Source organism: Coptis chinensis, chromosome 1 (genome assembly GCF_015680905.1).
Source record: "Coptis chinensis isolate HL-2020 chromosome 1, ASM1568090v1, whole genome shotgun sequence".
NCBI classification, from domain to species: Eukaryota; Viridiplantae; Streptophyta; class Magnoliopsida; order Ranunculales; family Ranunculaceae; genus Coptis; species Coptis chinensis.
This window is the reverse complement of record NC_141456.1, coordinates 21,838,358-21,851,200: the sequence shown is the minus strand read 5'-3', so window position 1 is coordinate 21,851,200 and position 12,843 is coordinate 21,838,358. Positions and strand designations below refer to the sequence as shown.

General features: G+C 38.8%; 1 protein-coding gene and 1 pseudogene across 2 annotated transcripts; both read left to right on the top strand.

Moving 5' to 3' along the window:
- Positions 1-452: 452 nt before the first annotated feature.
- Positions 453-1,590, top strand: LOC147522875 (glutathione S-transferase U17-like). The gene is made up of 2 exons (XM_086595798.1): positions 453-982; positions 1,067-1,590. Exons 1-2 carry the CDS (start codon positions 653-655, stop codon positions 1,454-1,456), a joined length of 720 nt encoding a protein of 239 aa, XP_086451924.1. The 5' UTR covers positions 453-652; the 3' UTR covers positions 1,457-1,590.
- Positions 1,591-8,193: 6,603 nt separating this feature from the next.
- LOC147522874 (general transcription and DNA repair factor IIH subunit TFB1-3 pseudogene) lies at positions 8,194-11,054 on the top strand (annotated as a pseudogene). The gene is made up of 2 exons (XR_015195678.1): positions 8,194-9,278; positions 9,353-11,054. The product of XR_015195678.1 is annotated as a general transcription and DNA repair factor IIH subunit TFB1-3 pseudogene (transcript).
- The last annotated feature ends 1,789 nt before the right edge of the window (positions 11,055-12,843 follow it).

Sequence of the window (12,843 nt, the reverse complement as noted above, 5' to 3'; positions counted from 1 at the left end):
TTAAATTGGGCTTTAGTCTTTTAAACTTATTCAAATCTTAAACCTACATAAGTCTTTAATTTGTCAACATTTAATCAAAAAAAAAAAAAAAGCTTGATTGGACCGCCTGGAGGCCGCCTAATCGGTTCACCACCTAGCCAAAACGACTTGGGCCTAGGTGAGTCGGTTGGGCACCGCCTAGAGACTGCCTAGGCGGCCTAGAACGATTTTTAGAACAGTGCTTGTAGTACTGGCAGAGTGGCGGCTAATTGAAAAACCATTGGCCCTAGTTATGCTATTCCAGCACAGTGCTATGGTGTGATATCGCATCAAACCATTCTACTTAGTGGACAACATTTTTTATTTAGTCGACGTCGACAACATTTTTTATTTAGTGGACAAGATTTAGTCGACAAGATTGACTATGTGCTTCCGTTTTTTCTTCTTTTCATAATTGAGAAGTTGGAGGCCTCACTATAGTGGATATTTCAAATAGATCCAACGGTGTTGTTCCAGAGTGCCAACAGATCGATCTCTTGACATACGTTCATCTGACCATTCAATCACATGACATATATATATATATACCCCCATTCCATATGGTTCTTCTCATTACATCTTCAAACAACAAAAACCAGATCACGTCAGTTGAGTTTGTGTACTTCTACGTGTAATGGCAGCAAGTAATGTGAAGGTTTTGGGTGCATGGCCTAGTCCATATACCATGCGGGTAAGAATTGCTCTTAATTTGAAAAATGTGGACTATGAGTACCTTGAGCGGAACCCTGAAGTTGGCCCCCCTGAACTTAGCGAACTTATACACAAAACCAACCCAGTCCACAAGATGGTCCCGGTTCTGATTCATAATAATAAGCCCATTTGTGAGTCACTCATTATTGTTCAATACATCGATGAGGCTTTCACCTCCGGTCCTTCTATCCTTCCTTCTGATCCTTATGATCGTTCCGTTGCTCGGTTCTGGGGTGCCTACATAGATGATAAGGTACGTAATGACACTAGTTATGGTCAATTAGAAGTACAAAAAAAACATTACATGTAAGAATTTATTGTTGCTTCTATTTTGCAGTGGTACAGCTCATTATTTGGGACTCTTCAAGCAAAGACTGAGGAAGAGATAAAAACAACTATAGAAGGATTGTCCACAACATTTGAATTACTAGAAGAGGCATTTGAGAAGATTAGCCAAGGAAAGGACTTCTTTGGTGGAGATACAGTTGGGTACCTTGATATAGCATTTGGGACCAACTTAGCGTGGGTCAGGGTGTTCGAGAAGCTCAACCTTGTTAAGTTACTCGATGAAACAAAGACGCCCAATCTTTATGCATGGTCTAAGAAGTTTTGCTCCGTTCCTGCGGTTAAGGCGGGTATATTTCCTGAGACTGATAAGCTCTTGAAGTTCGTTAAAACGCTGATTGTCAACTACAATGGATTGCTACATCATAGAGAGAATGTGTAATCATAGGGAGTGTAAGACAGTAAGAGTGATCGAGTGGTTGTGATTAGTGTAATTATCTCGCGTTCAAACGTTGTTTGTTTGGAATAAAAAACGCGTAAATAAAGGTGGTGTGTTGAATAAAACTTGTTGGCATCTTTTCCTTTTTTTTTCCTGATAAATTCTTCAGTTCATTCGTTCTAAGAAACAAAAGATAGGACTGGGTGCCCATCATACAAGCATGTGAATCCCTCGTTATTGTTCACAAGATGGTCTCGGTTATGATTCATAATGACAAGCCATTTGTGAATCCCTCGTTATTGTTCAATATATTGGTGAGGTCTTCACCTCGGGTGCTTCTATTCTTCCTTCTGATGCCTATGATCGCGCCATCGCTCGGTTCTGGGCTGCTTACATTGATGACAAGGTATTCTTGCGTGCTTAGAAGTGCAAAAAAAAAAACTCATCTAATAATTTATTGTTGCTTGTATTTTGCAGTGGTTCAGCTCATATATTATTGGCGACTCTTAAAGCTAAGACTGAGGAAGAGAAGAAAACAGCTATAGGAGTGTCCACAGGACTTGAATTATTAGAAGAGGCATTTGAGAAGATTAGCTAAGGAAATGACTTCTGCGGTAGAGATACACTTGGGTACATCTATGGGTCCATTATTTTTAACTCAAAGTTTGACTCAATTTCTTAGTCACAGGGTTTTCTTAATCTGAGTTGATATTTTCTTTAGTATTGACGTCACTACTATGGTTGAGATGATGGATGAGACAGATTTAAGCTTTGTTATAGCAAATTCATATATGTTTTTTGTAGAAGTTGTAAGCAAGGCCCAAAATATCGATATCGATCAATATATCGGTGTACCCAAAAACCGATATATATCGGATATATCGGATATTTCGGATATATCCATTTTTTTTGGTAACCAGTCCAAACTATTTAAAATATCGGAAATATAATATCGGAAATATCGGATATATATCGGAAATATATTGGAAATATCGGATTTATATTTTAAAATGGTCAAAAAGTCAACCGATATATATCGATTATATCGAAATATCGATTATATCGGGCGATATAAAGTTTCATATATTTCGATATATATCGGAAAAAAAGGGTTCTATATTCGGTGGATATATGTCGGAAATATCGATGTCGGTGTACCAAAATACCGATATATATCGGATATATATATTTTGGTCCATGGTTGTAAGTAGTGAAGTCTCTACATCAAAGACTATTAATACTGAGTAGTTGAGAATTCTCCCAGTGACCCACGTCAGCCCTTTTATTTTTTTCTGAGACTGACACATCAGATTTTTCATAAAAAAATGAATTTTATGCATTTTTTTGTCGATTTGGTAACCCAAAATAGATAAAAACTTCTTTTCATATTATCTTTTCAATTCTATAAAACACCCTCTTTTCAATTCTACAAAACACTTCCAACTCTGCAAAAAAAAAAAAAAAAAAAAAAAAAAAAAAAAATTATCTCTTCAAACCCTCTCTTATTCATCTCTTCTTCCAAAATTAAACTAAGAAATTGTTCAAGATGGAACACTTTCTGTCTCTCCTTCACACTTCTCAAAACAAAATGAATTTCGCATAAGGAGTTTATCTTTATCTGATTCTGCTTGGTCAGCCACAAAATTTCGGAAATCAAGTAAGTATTTCTTTCCCTCCTTTTGTTTCAATTTCCCTTTTTGCTGCGCAATCGCACTGGACATTAGTGATATCAAAGTTCTAATGTGGACCTTGGTCCTGATAGACAACTGATTGTTAGAAGTTGGTTGACACTCTGACCCTGTTGTGTTGGTTGCCTCGATCCTATGCCAGTCACTCAATCGACCAATATTTTTGGAGCGCATTAAATATAGGTTTTCGTATGAGATTTCCCGTAAGCTTATTATAAGCACTAAGCATGGTTTTGCTTTCTTCCTTCTCTGTGTGTGTGTGTGTGTGTGCCAGGTTTGAGAGGGGGAGGGAGGGGGAGGGGAACAAGCTTGCCGTTACTATGGTGGACCTTGGTCTTGAGAGATGATTAGACAACTGTTAGTTTGGTTTGGTTGCCTCTACGTTCATATAAGTTGTGATTGGTTTGCCTCGAACTCGATTGCTATCGACGAAGATAACTATGCACAAGCTGCAAAAATCAGGGATAGTCTTTGTTTTCTCCAAGAGGATAGCAAGGCTTCAGTTTTGGCAGCAAATGCTCGCTTTTATAACTGTTTCAGGAAAGGGGATTGTGTGATGATTTTTCCTAATCAAGAAACATAAATATTTTGTTGATGATCAAAGAACAACTAAAAGTATTGAATCAATAAGAAGAAGAGATTTAGAAGATGATGAGTTGAACCACGTTCTTTAATGGCTGCCTACGTATCTTGTGTATAGGAATCAAACTCCAAGCGTAGTTCAACTATTCTATTTATAAGAATAGATGAGGTTTCCCAATTAGTGTTTAACTAGGAGACCGTCTCTTGTTAAGTATCATCTTGATGAATAGATGAGGTTTCCCAATTAGTGTTTAACTAGGATACCGTCTCTTGTTAAGTCTCATCTTGACTCTTCTAGAAGCCCCATGTTTCCCAAGTCAAATAGGTCTCCTTTATTGACTTAAACAACAGAAAAACATGTTTAGGTTCGGATTGGGAGTTGGAGTTTCAAACTTAGTAGTTCCGGATTTGGTGTTCCTAGTCAGGAGTTGGTTCTCCGAGCCTACAACTCGAACTAGATCCGAACCTCCAGTTTTCCGATCCTACTACTCTAACCGGTTCTGAACCTCCAGTTCTCCGAGCCTACTACTCCAACCGGTTCCGAACCTCCAGTTCTCCGAGCCTACAACTCGAACTAGATCCGAACCTCCAGTTTTCCGAGCCTACTACTCTAACCGGTTCCGAACCTCCAGTTCTCCGAGCCTACTACTCCAACCGGTTCCGAACCTCCAGTTCTCCGAGCCTATTCCAACCAATTCTGAACCTCCGAAGTAAGAGGATTTGGACTTTAGGTATGTTCTGGTACTTTCTACCCACACCAAGACTATATCCAAGCCTTAAGAAGATACTGCCACGTGTTACATATCTATTTGCTAGAATATGCACACACATATGCCCCCCTTTTTTTATTCATGGGTTGTGAATCAAACCCTTAAGGAAAAAGGCTGGATAAAAATGTAATCGACGTCTTACGCCTCGATTTTCTCTATGGAATATATTGGCAAAATTTTGCATTACTTTAGCAAGAAGGAATCAGAATTCGGACTGCTATGACCATGCCCCGAACCTTGTATTTTAGGCCGAACTTGGTGAAAACCGGTCTTGCCATGCCTTGTGATGATCCGGACTTGGGATTACATTCTGGAACTAAACTTCGTTAAATCCGAACGTGCAGTGCATTGTGATGGAACTGGTCAGATCAATTTCAATAAACTCTATTTGCTGCCCCGGGATTGACTCGTTTGCTATCTGAACTGCAGAGTTAACGAGGCCACGGCTGAAGAAGTTTTGCGAAGTGAACCACAAAGTGCAGCAACTTTGATCATTGGTTGAATGACTACTGATGCTGCCATCTCGCTCTTTTCTTTCTTAAACTTCTCAGAGACACAATGGTTCGTTATAAAGAGTGTTGATTAGTTGAAAATAATAGTTCCGGTGTTGGTTGGTATTGATGTATCGGGTGTGCTAGCGAGCCTACACGTCTAGGTTGATCAAGTCAGTATCGCGCGTTGCTACTGCGTTTATAATGTCTCATCAATCAATGTCAGGCTCTTCAATCCACAAAGCAGTTCAGAATCCAGTACTGGGCAATGCAATTGTCGAGGCATGCAGTTCCGGATATGTCAAGTTACAATGCAATTCAGATAGGCGGAATCAGAGTAGTTGACAATGTAGTTTCGGATTCTTCCGTCCACAAAATAGTTTTGGGTTTGTTACTCGAGAGAACAGTACCGAACTTGGACTTTCTGTGTTCCTTATTAGCTAGGAAGTTGAGTTCCAAACTTAGACAAGTTATGAACGTGGAGTTCCAGGCAAGCTAGGAAGTGGTGTTCCGAACTTGGACAAGTTCCGAACGTGGAGTTCCTAACTAGCTAGGAAGTAGAGTTCCGAACTTGGACAAGTTCCAAACGTGGAGTTCCTGACTAGCTAGGAAGTAGGGTTCCGAACTTGGACAAGTTCCCAACGTGGAGTTCCTGACTAGCTAGGAAGTGGAGTTCCTAACTAGCTAGGAAGTGGAGGTTCGAACTTGGACAAGTTCCGAACGTGAAGTTCCAGACTAGCTAGGAAGTGGTGTTCTTTTCTCTTTATTTGCATAAATATGTATACACAGATGCCCCACTTTTCTCTCAAACGATGGTTGCACATTCAACCATTGAAGGAAAATGACAAAAGTGTCGAATTATATTTTATACAAATTATTATTTCGAATCTTAGAAAAACAAGGTTTTGTAGGAAAATAGGGTTTGCCATTGTGTCAATTCCTGTAAATACCTTTAGTTTTGTTAAGAAATAAGACTTTGTAGGAACGTAGGGTGTGCCCCTGTATTGTTTCCTATAAAGTACTTAAATGATTTGATATCTAATGCATAAACCGACACTTATAAGCATAAGACATTAGAACTGCTTGTAGGAGGATAAAATCCAAGCTAAGTTAAACTTTCTCCATCACACGGGAAACAACACATGAGATCTTTCACTCATCATCCCGAGAAAGCTTTCTAAAGGTTCTGATACAACTTTGGCCGACATATGGGATCTCTCACCTAACATCCAAAAAGTATCACAGCAAAAAATTATAAAAGAAACAATGCTCTGAAAAGAGAAATATAACTTTTATTGAGAATTGATTGGCATAGATCATGCCCCCAGTATAGTGGAAGCAGATCCAAATTTGTGAAAATTTTGTCTCTTAGAAGCTAAGAGTAGTATAACATTACTTGGAAACAGTACATGTTAGCATCGAGATTCACCGCTGGAGGATTTTTCATGAACATCTTGTTCCTAGTTAACTTCAAAGATGTCCTCATGGGATAAGTTAAAGTGGTAAAGTCCCTATCCCGGGGGTAATTTATTACTTCGAACGTGTTACTAGTCTTCGTCTCTTGGACTTATCTTGATAGGAATTCTGCCGACTAACTTGTGTCCTCCGTGGTTCCTCGGACTTCCTATCATTATAATGACTAGCAGAGCTCCTACCAACAGGAACGGAGGTGACACTGGTTATCACTCTTTTATGAGAAGATTCCCTATCCAATTGGTCTTCTTCTAGCTCCGCATACTTATCGATCCGAGCCAACAACTCTATCATGTTCGTAGGCTCCTCTTTCTTCAAAGACATGTATAGACCAGAAGTGGGATCTAACCACTTTCTAAAGGCCACAATGGCGAGGGTCTTATCGACGTTGTCAATATGCAATTGCACCTTGTTAAATCTTTTGGTGAAATCCCTAATATGCTCGTCCTTTCAGATCTTCATGTCAAATAGTGCATCAGCGGTTTTAATGTAGGGTCGGTTGCAACTGAATTTCACAATGAAATTGATGGATAACGCCTTAAACTCGTGAATGTTGCCCTTGGGCAGCTTCGTGTACTAGATGAGTGCCGAGTCTGTCAAACTTGAAGCAAAATACTGGCACAAATAATGATCTTTCTTAGAAAGACCCACCATTGCTTGACGATAAACGAGCACGTGAGAGACCGGATCTCCTTTACCATTAAATTTAGAGAACTTCGGTGGTTTATAATAATGGGGGATGTATCCACTCATAACATGTCGTGAAAAAGGAGTTCCAATGTCTCCCTCGACACCGACCGAAAGCAACCGACTCATCCATCTTAGTTGGTTTCAACCTCACAATTCCTCCGATATTTGCGCTTTAAGCCGCGGTCGAGTAGTCGGTTAATGAATTTGAGTTCTCTCGTTATTATACCTCGGACCTGGACTCTTGTAGTTCTCATCTCGATGATAACGTGGTTCCAGATCCCAATATCGAGTGGAGGAGTTTGAAAAACTGGATCGGGGAACTGAAGGATTCTGAGGCAATGAAGGTTCCCTTGGAACTGAAAGCCTTCTTCGTACCGAGGGTGACCTTGATAGTTATGGATTCCGGGAAAACACATTTGGACGTCCATCCCTCATACCTCTAGAACTTGAATACCAAGAGAAGTCAGTTCCGTGTGAACTCGAGTGTCAGGTTGGATCCAATTCCAGATTATAATCCGAATCTGGTTGATTGCTATGATACCCAACGAAAATAAGGGATATAAGGCGTAGGGACGTAACCCTCACCATGGTCGAGACTTGGTGGCCAAAACTGCCCCCTCGAGTTTCCATTAGTAGGCAATACCTTTAGAGGTGAACGACCCTCCTTCGTACGGTAGTAGTCTTGAAAAAAATGCAAACGAGCCTCCTGCCAACCACGTTCTGCCATCACAGCGTCCATAACGGCTTGGTTGGTCATGGCAAATTGGGGAGTATCGTTGTTAGGCTCATTTTCTTCACGACCCTGTCCAAAACGATGATCTCCTCTACGTTCAGATTGTCTTTGAGAAGTAACATGTGGGTTATTGATCTCGTTATTCCCCTCGTTACTTTGATTCACATTGGCTCTTGTAGTAACTATGATTTTGAATCAAAGTGAAGATAATAATTATTTTTTTTTAAAGAACAACAAACCCAAGAAAAATTGGTGGGTAGGAGAACCTAGAATCGAAAAAAATTCAACCAAGAAATCAAATCAATTCTGTATGGTGTTCCCACAGACGGCGCCAATTGTGTGATGATTTTTTCTAATCAAGAAATACAAATATTTTGTTGATGATCAAAGAACAACTAGAAGTATTGAATCAATAAGAAGAAGAGATTTAGAAGATGATGAGTTGAACCACGTTCTTTAATGGCTGCCTACGTATCCTGTGTATAGGAATCAAACTCCAAGTGTAGTTCAACTATTCTATTTATAAGAATAGATGAGGTTTCCCAATTAGTGTTTAACTAGGAGACCGTCTCTTGTTAAGTATCATCTTGATGAATAGATGAGGTTTCCCAATTAGTGTTTAACTAGGAGACCGTCTCTTGTTAAGTCTCATCTTGACTCTTCTAGAAGCCCCATGTTTCCCAAGTCAAATAGGTCTCCTTTATTGACTTAAACAACAGAAAAACATGTTTAGGTTCGGATTGGGAGTTGGAGTTTCAAACTTAGTAGTTCCGGATTTGGTGTTCCTAGTCAGGAGTTGGTTCTCCGAGCCTACAACTCGAACTAGATCCGAACCTCCAGTTTTCCGAGCCTACTACGCTAACCGGTTCCGAACCTCCAGTTCTCCGAGCCTACTACTCCAACCGGTTCCGAACCTCCAGTTCTCCGAGCCTACAACTCGAACTAGATCCGAACCTCCAGTTTTCCGAGCCTACTACTCTAACCGGTTCCGAACCTCCAGTTCTCCGAGCATACTACTCCAACCGGTTCCGAACCTCCAGTTCTCCGAGCCTATTCCAACCAATTCCGAACCTCCGAAGTAAGAGGATTTGGACTTTAGGTATGTTCTGGTACTTTCTACCCACACCAAGACTATATCCAAGCCTTAAGAAGATACTGCCACGTGTTAGATATCTATTTGCTAAAATATGCACACACAGGGATCTTACTGGAATGCAAGCACTCTGGGCAAAAAGGGACAATGTTTGTTGTGTGCATCCTGGTGTGAGTGGAATATCTAGTTACAGAAGATGCTGTTCTCTGGCAACACCCCTCAAATCCCTCCCCATCTTTTGCTAAGGAACTTCGGGAAAAGATATTCGATAACACCACCTTTCCTTCTGAGTACTATATGAGCAGGTTGAGACAGAAAACTGAAGATATACAAAACTATTTTTCATAGGGTTTGCTAATATCTTTCCTTCTATGTGCAGTGGTGTGTGAATGAAATAAATGTTAGACCATTTTTCTACAAGTACAGTGGACCTACTTTGGAAGTGGAGGCTCTCTGTCACACGTGGTTGGCGTCATTCTGTGGTGATTATAGTATAATGTTCGAACTCCGGCTGATCCCCGTTGGATCAATTATAAGAAAGACATGGAAACTTGGCAGGTGGTTATGAGGGCCAAGTATAAGACTTCAGTAAAGGATCCTGGTGTTCAGGGCGTGCTTATAATCATGGAAGACAAATTTTCATTTACACTTGATGATCCTACGTAATCTGTGAAACTTAATGTTGGGGTCGGCTCAATTCAAAAGCACCAGTTTATGAAGGAAGGAAACCACAAACAAGCCTTTCTAAATCTTACAATAGATCCTTTTATTAAGGCGGGAGGTTGCATTTTTGAGTTTGAGAAGTTCTCTGAGCGCGATGTTTGCCGTGATTTTGTGAGCAAAGTCCTTACTAAGCTTCAAGCTACCAAATCATCTGAGAAGGATCCTAAACCGATTTCTGAGAAATCTGGTGATGAACAACTTAGTACTGCTGAGGTAGAACTTCGAATGAAGCTGCTTCAAGAGGATAGTAACCTGCAGAAATTACATAAGCAATTTGTCATTAGTGGTGTGTTGACCGAAACTGAATTCTGGGAAACAAGAAAGGAGTTGCTTGCTGCTGATGTCAAAAAGGCTCCAAAACAACAAATGGGATTTAAAAGTGCTATGATTGCAGATGTCGGACCATTGACTGATGGTCGGAGCAACAAAGTCACATTTAACTTGACCCCAGAGATCATCCATCAGATTTTTGCTGAAAACCAACAGTTCACAAGGCATATCTGAATTTTGTTCCTCGCAAGATGTCAAAAATGGACTTTTGGACCAAATATTGTCGAAGCGTAATATCCGCTTAGGACAAGAAATGTTGTTGCAAAGCAGCAGAACCCATCAAGATGAGCAAACTTGCTGTTTTTCTTAAGCATGATGAAATATTGGCAAATGAAGCTCGTCGGAAGCTTAGACGAGTTGATCCAACCTTAGACATGGAAGCTGATCAAGGTGATGATTACATTTTTCTTTTTGGGTTCTCCATTCTACCGATTCTAAAAGGCATGTGACAATTTTTCCCTTTGAATAATGCAGGTCATGTAGCTCCTTTCAGTATGTATCAGCTCAAAATGTTGTCTGATCCATAGAAAGAGAAACATCAAGGACTTCTCCTCGAACCAGTAAGCCCGAGTTTTCTTCTTTTATATATAATTTGATTGATTACCCTCTACATAATTTTTTCAATAATATATTTTCCTTTTTGTTTGTTTGTTTGTTTGTTTGTTTTGTTTGTTTTTTTTTTTTGCCAATTAGCAACCAACAATTGTTATCTACTTAAGCAAAAATGAAAACCAATCATAAACAACCTTTATATCATTATATGTGTTGTTGTATTTTATGACTTTCGGTTATACACGATAATGATGTTGATGATGCTAACTAAAACACATGTTTAGTACAAAAGGTCTGATTAATTCTGGTAGTATTTTCTACAGCAATGGTTGGTAAATATAAGGCATTGATCTACCCTGAATTCTAGATAGGCAAAGTAGGTTTCTTTAGATGCTAGGTTTTCCAAACCACAAAGAATACATCAGTTGACACAGCCATGTATGATTAGGTTGTACTCAAATATTGAAAGTCGAAAATATTTATAAAGCCAAGTAGGCAAATAGAAATCAGGGTTGAAATTTTTGAAAGTAATTTGTAAGTTTTATTGTAAATCAGATTTTTCTTATATGAAAGAGTCTACATAATGAAAGGTTTAATCACCCATCCTGCAACAAAGAACTTAAATGTTTTCTTTTAAAATAGAAAAATGGGTGAGAAACAACCATAACAGACTAACAGCTGAATCCTAAATGATATGTTCTTCTAAAGCGAGCTCATTTCCGTCGCTAAAGATACTTGTTATTCCCATTGATTGTTCGAAGTACATTGCGACGTGGGACTGTGGGAGTAAACATTAAAAGAAACTGTTCAACCTATTTGATGATAAAACAAACAATAAATCGATGCTCTAGATTGAAGACATATTGGAGGTGGAAATTGGAAACTGACCAATCAAAGGGATTAGGTACTACTCTTTCAGTCTTTCTCAATAGGCTGCATTCCTATGCAGAAAACTTCAAAAGGTGCAACCATGAAGGAGCCTAAGAGGAAAAAATGTCTTACCATTGTGAAATATTCTCCAAGTACAGTGTAGTCTGACTGCCTGTATTCAGTAAACATGAGTGTCTTGATCAATACTGGATTATATTTTAAGGACTAGCCGAAAATCAAAACATGATGCCCCTTCTAATACTTTTTAAGAAGTATGATACCAATCAATTCCATTCATTCACCATTGGTTCATCCCTTGATTTTTGATATTACACAATAATGTTTTCTTGCTTTCACACATACTGTTTGCTTCGAAAGGAGGTGGAGAGCAGAAGTTGTATCCATTGAGACCCACCCAAAATATCCTCTTGCATTCCACAATGTGAAGGTTTTAGTTTCCTGCCATTTGCATGAATATCATAGACTGAATCTCTCAATTTCTCTCACATAATTTTTTTTGTTTTGTTTTTAATTATAGATTGCAGTTTGAACAGAAGAAGAAAGGTGTTTTTCAAGTCTCTTTAACAAATTTTAAACATATCCAGTTTTCTACTCACTTTTAGCTTAATAGATTAGCAATTTACTTTATTCCTAAAAAAAATTAAAACCACTTTAATAGACATTCGCGCTATAAATTATTTGTGTTCGAATTTGTTGCAGATTTTATCACTCTTGCATCAAATCCTATCGTGCAACCTAACAGAGGTATCAATTTTTTCTTTATTTTTCCAATATCTTCTTCTTTGTTTCTTCCCTGCATTTCATTTCACTACAGTAATTCCGAGTTATGTGCCTTCACCAACGGCTATACACTTTTCTAGATTGTTGAATACTTTCCTTGATATATTTAGTTTGATAATTCATAGTTGCTGCTATGAATTAATTTGATGAAAAGTCTGTTTGAGCTAATAACCTTTGATTTGAATGTTTATATAGTTTTGATATTCAATAACATCTATAAATGAATGTATTGGTTTAATTTGTTGTTGGTGCTTTCACAGAACTATGGTGATGCCATGTTAAATCTAGATTTTTAGTAGCAAGGTTGATGAACCCAATGAAAGCAGATTAAGATGTTGGTTTCATGGAAGAAATGGAGGGAAGAGTTTGTACCATTGGGTTTTATTCCTGATTCTGAAGGGCCTGATGAGTTAAAAGCTAAAAAAAATTATTTGCAAGGACCAACCCTAATTCAAGAGTAAGTATACCCTTTTTTCCCCCGCCTATTATTGTCCGTGAATTTAGTAGTCCCCTTTATGTTTTGGGGTGGTTTAACTTACCACGATGCACTAGCTAAACTACTAACACTACCAATCGATTGTGTATTGTTGTATT